Genomic DNA, 7552 nt, shown 5'->3' with positions numbered 1-7552 from the left:
CAATCTCTTTACCACGCGGTGGTTCGGTGTAGGGGTTTATAGCTGTTTATTTAGAAGAAGGCTACATATGTTCAATATAGAGCCTTTAGTTCAAGCCCCACCAGGTTGGTGTATTTATTTTTAAGGGTTTTATACATAGCCATCTAAAAAGACGGAGTTTACTATAGCCTTTTTATATTCAAATTTGAGTTAGTTACAGGTTTTGTAACCCTACTGGGGCATCACTGCATCAGGCATAGCCCTCTAAATTGACACATCAGGCATCAAGTCATTTTCACATAAATATATTTGAAAGTTGTTTGAAAAGTGAGAAGGAAGAAGGCTAAGGGGCTAATGGGCCTATGTTTTATGTAAAATAAATAAGCTCATTAGGATGACGGCGCAATCTAAATATATAGTATTAGCTCGATTGATTTCTTTAGAGCTCTCTCTAGAGACATAAACAGTAAACAGAGAACAAGATCGCAGCGCAGTAATAATGGGCAAGGACTCGCAGGCTCCTGCGTTCAGACGTGTTTTTGAGGCATCGTTGGCAGATATAGCCTTACGTACAGATGCAGCTGAACGATGCCTTATCTTGTCAGGAGGTGTGGACACATGTGCTATTCTGGCAGCAGCCAGCACACTTGGCATAACTTTTGGTTGTGGTATTACCGTAGTCACAGGTGACGCTAGTCCTGATGAAGGGTTTTCTGTAGCTGCTGCACAACAGTATGCACTTGAACACCATCTGCTTCGAATTTCGATCGAAGAGCTTATCGACATACACCTACCCATGGCTGTGAAATTGCTGGAAACATTCGACGGCATGACGTTGCGCAATAGTCTGGTGATTGCCGCTGCCTTCCAGAAGGCCAATGCGTTGGGTTACAAGCACGTGGTAGTGGGCGATGGCGCAGACGAGTTATTTGGCGGTTATTCGTTTACCTGGGGATACGAAGATGAACCCCAGGTGTGGAAGGAGAAACGTGACGCCATGTGTCAAACCTGGACCTTTGCCACTGCACAGTTGGCAGAGGCGTATGGGTTGGTGTCGCACAGTCCCTACACAGAGCCACAGACAGTGGAGTGGGCTCTTGCTAATACACACAGGGACGACTGTATAGGCACACACGCTATCTGCTTGGTGCATCGGGGTAAAAGTATCGAGCATATTGCGGGGAAGATCATTCTGAGGGAGGCCTATGATACTGTGTCGTCATGGCGACGCAAAGATCCGATTGAAGTTGGGTCGGGCATCACTGTGATCGGCAAAGACCCCTACTGGCAGGATAAAGTGTCAGACAGTGAGTTTCAAAACCAACAAGCAGAGGCTGCTGAGCGTGGCTTTGTACTGAAGAACAAAGAGCATCTGGTTAATTTCCGAGCGTTTGAGGAGTGTTTTGGACGCAACGGTGTGAAACTGGACAAAAAGCGAGAGCTCGGACAGGGATGTGCCGGTTGCTGCTTCGAAATAGGAGATAAGACTTTCTGTCATCTCTGTGGCGCTTGGCCAGCACAACGATCCAAGGAAGAATAAAACGTCTGATGCTATGAATGCTATAGTTGCAAAAAGTGTGGACCTTACACGCACTCATGAGTACTGTATTCGTTATTTTTGGCTGCATAGGGGGTGTTGCAATTCTTCAGAATTTTATCGGGCTCGAGTGTTTATGTATACGCAATAAGAGGATAGATAATTATGGTCGTATATTAACTTACATACACTTTATTTGATCCATAACTTTCAACGTAATATATTCTATCGTCGTATAGTTATAGTATGAGAATGATGTCCGCTGACCCTCTGTGCTTCCCAACTGTACGTCAGTTTCGACACGCACGCATGGATTTTTATAATCGAGTAAATACGTCTGTATGTATGCGTATAATGCTACCTATATCGTATATATCTGTATTATTTGTCGAAACTTGATATGTGTGTTTGCTAATAACTGCACAAATATAATACCAAACATCAGTATGGTTTTTGAACATCTAAAGTATATGAATCTGTAGCCTCCATAGCACACATATATATTGTGGTATATATAGTATATATACAGTTGTTTCAGGTGAACACGTGCAAGAATAACGCTACATAGGGTATGAATAGGAATAGGCAGTGGTAGTTAGTATTGAGTATCTTTCATTCTACGTATTGTATGAAAGGACATAAACAGCTAGAAAATATCAATATGTTCGTATGTTCGAATGAGTCCAGGTGAAGCGTAGAACACTCGAGTCGTTTACATACATATTTCAAGATATGCGGCAAGGTGTTCGCGAAGTTAATTGCATGTGGTACTGGTGTAGATATACGTAGCGCAAGAAACAAATACGAGGCAATGACCAAGGAAAAGTTGGTGACAACCCAAGTATTGCTTGATAGTAGATGTATGCGCATCTACACATTACCCCAACCGGATCTTAAATGGTTTTACTTCACTATAAACAAACAGCACGGATACACAAACCAACGAACATGATACAACGAGATATCCCATGACTTTTGGTTTGGTTTAATCGCTCTTAAAGTATCACTAAGTACACTTTAGAGGAACATGCCGATGAAACCAGATACCTTATGACTTTTCGTTTGTTTTAATCGCTTTCAATGTACCACTAAGTACACGTTGTCTAAGTGTAGGAATTACCACGAACGCTGGCGTCTGGACTGAACGCTAACGTTTTTATCGCACACTATATACACCGCACCTGTCGCGTACATCACCCCTATTGTGTAGGATAATGTGGCGGGCCTATTGTATAGGATGATATGCAGTCCACCACTACAGTCGTGCAAGATTCCACCACTACGGCGATTTCCCGTGAGTTGAACTCAACACCCTGGTGATTTGCGTGCCAATACGTCTGAGACCACGTGCCACGAACCACAGCGTAGGAGTCTTTCTAGGGCAGCCAGTCTATTCACAATGCGTATGTAGTGTTGTGGATAGGTGATACATTGGACACTTGTGTGCATTCAAGTACGGCTGAAGGTCATTGGAGGGGCCAGCGAGAGTTGTGCATCAGCAGGGCTATGCTATTTTGCCATGTCCTGTCGAATACACAATTTGGTTATTCTGTTTCACAGTAACAGCCGCACGACTCGTGGCGTCCAGTGTCTTTTTGTCAATGTAATAGTCTATGTATTGACTTGGCACAGACAGCCTCGCATTATAAAGCACGGGAAGATGAATTGCGATATAGGCGCTTCAGTACAACCCAAAGCACCCCCCCACCCCCCACACACACTCGTGATAATTTAACCAGGTTAAATATGATCTCCTTGATAAAAGAGACACACAAGTTGGTGATTTATGATAGTCGGGATTGTCCTGAGACACAAAGGAGATCATCAGGCTTACTCACTCACGCCTCATGTATCTGGCTGGCCTCCAATTCCAACTCAGTCTCTACCTCATCATCTCCATCCGGCTGCTGTGTTGCGGAACGAACCGTAATCGAAACAAGCACACGATTAGACCACTGCATACTTTAATATACTAGGTACTACTTATTATACTAGGCACTATCTAATATACTAGGTACTATTTATTGGCAAGCATGTAGCCCAGGGCTAGTAAACCCTATTTAATGTGGGGTGCTAGCTGGTTCTACTTGGCTTTCGAATGAGATCGTTCTTACTGCACAACATGCACGGTAACCTCTTATATGCGTCCATATCGCCAATTCACAATCCGATTTGCAGCACAAATCGGTCGTACATGCAGAGATTACGAGATCGTATCCATGCCTATCATACACGAATATAACTTCGAGTACTCATGATGAAAATATGGCCAGTCGTTGCCCAAGGCTTTGGGCACAGCTCAGATGCCCAGAGATGGCCAGACAGTGAGTCACAATACAGGAGGAGCCAACACCATCTGTACTAAATCATCTGCGGTTAAACACGCCACACAAGTGAACAAACTCAAAGCACCTGGCGTACACAGGCACGGAAGAACTCAAGCAATTGAATCAATCTGAGACCAGGCCAATTAGCCGATCAAGCTTTATAGAACAAAATGCAAGGACTATACCTCATACCTGATGCACTTTGGTGTAGCTTCGGATGAATGGGGAACGGTCTCCGCCGGCGCTGGGAGTGTTGCCTGTGATACAAACAGTACAGTGAATGGTTAGAGCCATACGCCGGAAACTCTACTGACACATTAGCAGCATATAGATGTGTACTAATAGCAGAAATACGTAAAAATCAAATCCTTCCACAAACTAATAGATAAGCCCTCGCTTACCGTAACTTTTGAAGCCGTAAACGCCAGCGCCAACGGCTAAGAACACGAGACACGCCACACAGGCCTTAGTACGGCTCACCAGCAGATTGATCACCAAGAACCAAGCCACGAGTGTGAAAATCCAGACCAGCGGAGTCCACACCCTAAAGGGGCGCACCATATTGGGCCTGTTGCGGCGCAGTACTGAGACAGACATGACCGTCAAGGCATAGAAGATCCACATGCCGAAGGAAAAGAAAGCCAACAACTGCTCGAAATCACCTGGCAGGATGTACAGGCACGAGAGCATACTCTGGGCTATAATGGCCTTATATGGCGTGTGACGTGTGGGATGAAGCCCATACAAGAATCTAGGCGCCATTCCGTCTCTGGCAGCCACATGCGTCAGCCTAGACCCACCAATCATACTGCCGTTCAAAGCCCCGAATGCAGAGACGGCGACGAACAGGCACACCAAAGTACCCCCCCACGAGTGGCCCACGAGTTTGGTGCCGTACGACACACCCACGGTCTCACTGTGCATGGAGCGGAGTCATGTGATGGGTGAGCCTGGGTAGTGGCTGGTAGTTACAGGTACATCGGCAAACACACATTGGGGTTCAGAGCACGGCTGATACGGTCGAGTTGGCCGCTGGGGCTCATTCGGATAGAATTACATGGACCCAATGGAACAATAATTATCGTGTATGTTCGAAATGAGATCATATTTTCAATGACAAACGTACATCACATCCATATAAAGTGGTGTCTGATCAAGGTACATACCCAGGCACACCAGTGACCGATTCTCAGAAGGGGACGTTAAGGTATTATATAGGCCGGATAATCAATTGAGAATTTAAACGTAGAGACTAACATTAGGCGCGTATCTGTGACTTTGAAGACAATCGCGAAGCTCTTAAGATATCCATCCCAAAAACCTACTTTTTTCTTCGAGTTTTGTATATGCTAGATGATATGAGTAATGCGTTCTCGGGACTTACATTTATGAACATGAATAGCATATGTCGTCTACAGCAACCCAGCAGCAAAGTGATAGAACCATACACAAGCACGATGCATGTTGTGTCACACCTTCCCATGATCTCGGCGACATTCAGCACCGCTAAGTAGGCCACATTGACTAGCAGGTAGCATGTGATGACTAGTGGGATGGCAATGAGAATAGCCAGCGGCAAATTGCGCGTGGGGTTCTGAAACTCCTCAAGAGCGTAGTTGAGATTGTTCCATCCGTCATACGCCCACAGACTGGCAACGACCGCATTGCTGAGAGCTGTGGGTGATATGTCCGCATCTGCACGCGTGGAAGATAGAAAGAGTTAAACAGGTGTGTGTGTGTGTGTCCGTGGCTGCAGGTGGGTGGTAGGGTCGTGTAAAATGTACATTATCAACTACTCTCAGGTGTAAAATAGGGTTGTGTTTAGATGCAAGTGATTTTATAACCCCTGTGTAGAACGGGAAAGAACAGTTCTCGAATGACAACCAAGTCTACTTTCGCAATTGCTGTCAGACGGTGTTGTGGTGCATTGCAGACAGAGCCTGGTCGTTGATAGGCCGAGGGCAGTGCGGTGGAATGGAATGATACTACATATATATTACTACATATGTATTACTACATATATATTACTACATATATTGTACTACATATAAACTACTACATATATATTACTACATACATATTACTACAAATATATTACTACATATTTATTACTACATATACATTACTACATATATATTACAACATATATATAACTACATATATATTACTACATATGTATTACTACATATATATTACAACATATATATTACTAAATATATATTACTACATATTTATTACTACATATATATTACTACATATATATTATTACATATATATTACTACATATATATTACTACATATATATTACTACATATATATAACTACATATATATTACTACATATATGTTACTGCATATATATTACTACATATATATTACTACATATTTTAATACATATATATTACGACATATATATTACTACATATATATGACTACATATATATTACTGCATATATATTCATATGGTGGAGAATGCACCTGCAATTGAGGAAGACGGATATAGATTTTCACCGTTCACAACAAACGACGCCTGCAAAAAGCCAGCCGTTGGTTCATCCAGATAGTGACCGAGGATGATGTTGATCTACGAGAATTGTCAGTTGCTCAGATACTAGCTCAGAGAGGTATAGATCTGAAGACATGCGTGACCAGATGTCGGTGTGTTTGTTGCAGAGCATAGTCTATACCGCAACACACGCGTTAAACGCAGGGACATCCGTTATGCAAACATCTTACTAAGATAAAATTGGCTATTGTTGTACATGAAAACCACACACAAATTCCCGTGTTTCATCAATATGCACCTACAAGTACAGTCAGGGGTACACAACACATACTAACCTGACCAGTCCTTCGTAGAGAAAACAACATTCCTTCTCTCCGAGGATGTGACCAGTACCCATAGACCCGACAATGAGATAATGGCAATGGCCAATAGCTTAGCCACAGTCGTTGACTTCATCACAGACATGGCAAGGTTGCCGTCTACGCACTGGTTGTGTATATTCCGGAATCAAAGAGGGTTGTGTGGTAGGTAGGTTTAATATACTAATCGCAGAGAATCTACGAGATACTATACGATACTTATTGCAGCGACCTCTCTTAGGTCGACAGTACGTGAAAGTAGAACATGTGATGCAGTCAATACTCTTCCCGTAACTGACCAGCGAAGGAAGTCAACATAGAGCAAAACTTGTTCCTAGACCACATTCACATATCAATATCTCGATTACAATGTACCAGCACCACAGGACAGCGCATCAATAGCCTTTGACGAATGAGAGTGTGTTTCGCAAACCCTAACGCTGTGGTGAACCGCAAGTGATAAGGGGGAGTGTACTTTCCAAGTAATCTTGTATTGCAAATCAGGCAGGATAGGAGACTCAAAAAATAGGAGACTATGTACTACTGCAGTGCATGTAGAGATAAAACAAGTACCATGACATGCGACTGCACAGTATAATATAAAGTGAGGGACACTCAACACAATAGCAATCTATATACAAGTAACATGGTATGCGACTGCACAGTGTAATATAAAGTGAAGGATACTCTATACAATAGCTATCTCTATACTACTGTAGTGCAAGTAGAGATAAAACGAGTAACACAGTGTGCGACTGCACAGTGTAATATGAAGTGAAGGATACTCAACACAATAGCAATCTATATACTACTACTAGTGCAAGTAGAGATAAAACAAGTAACAT

General features: G+C 43.0%; 2 protein-coding genes across 2 annotated transcripts in view; one reads left to right on the top strand and one right to left on the bottom strand.

Annotated features, from left to right (window-relative positions):
• The first annotated feature begins 300 nt into the window (after window positions 1-300).
• Window positions 301-1549, top strand: SARC_10204 (hypothetical protein). The gene has a single exon (XM_014295764.1). The coding sequence runs from the start codon at window positions 479-481 to the stop codon at window positions 1517-1519; it is 1041 nt and encodes a 346-aa protein (XP_014151239.1). The 5' UTR covers window positions 301-478; the 3' UTR covers window positions 1520-1549.
• Window positions 1550-2544: 995 nt separating this feature from the next.
• Window positions 2545-7552, bottom strand: part of SARC_10203 (hypothetical protein) — a 7392-nt gene continuing 2384 nt past the window's right edge. Inside the window, exons 5-9 of the mRNA XM_014295763.1 lie at window positions 6684-6834; window positions 5319-5538; window positions 4245-4759; window positions 4036-4100; window positions 2545-3423 (exon numbers count right to left, since the gene is read on the bottom strand). Of these exons, the coding sequence (XP_014151238.1) occupies window positions 3355-3423; window positions 4036-4100; window positions 4245-4759; window positions 5319-5538; window positions 6684-6834 (1020 nt within the window). The 3' untranslated portion in view covers window positions 2545-3354. The remainder of the gene's footprint in view (window positions 3424-4035; window positions 4101-4244; window positions 4760-5318; window positions 5539-6683; window positions 6835-7552) is intronic.

Source organism: Sphaeroforma arctica, assembly GCF_001186125.1.
Source record: "Sphaeroforma arctica JP610 unplaced genomic scaffold supercont1.1169, whole genome shotgun sequence".
Taxonomy (NCBI): Eukaryota; class Ichthyosporea; order Ichthyophonida; genus Sphaeroforma; species Sphaeroforma arctica.
Note: the sequence above shows the minus strand (reverse complement) of the source record. Positions and strands in the feature narration are given on the sequence as shown.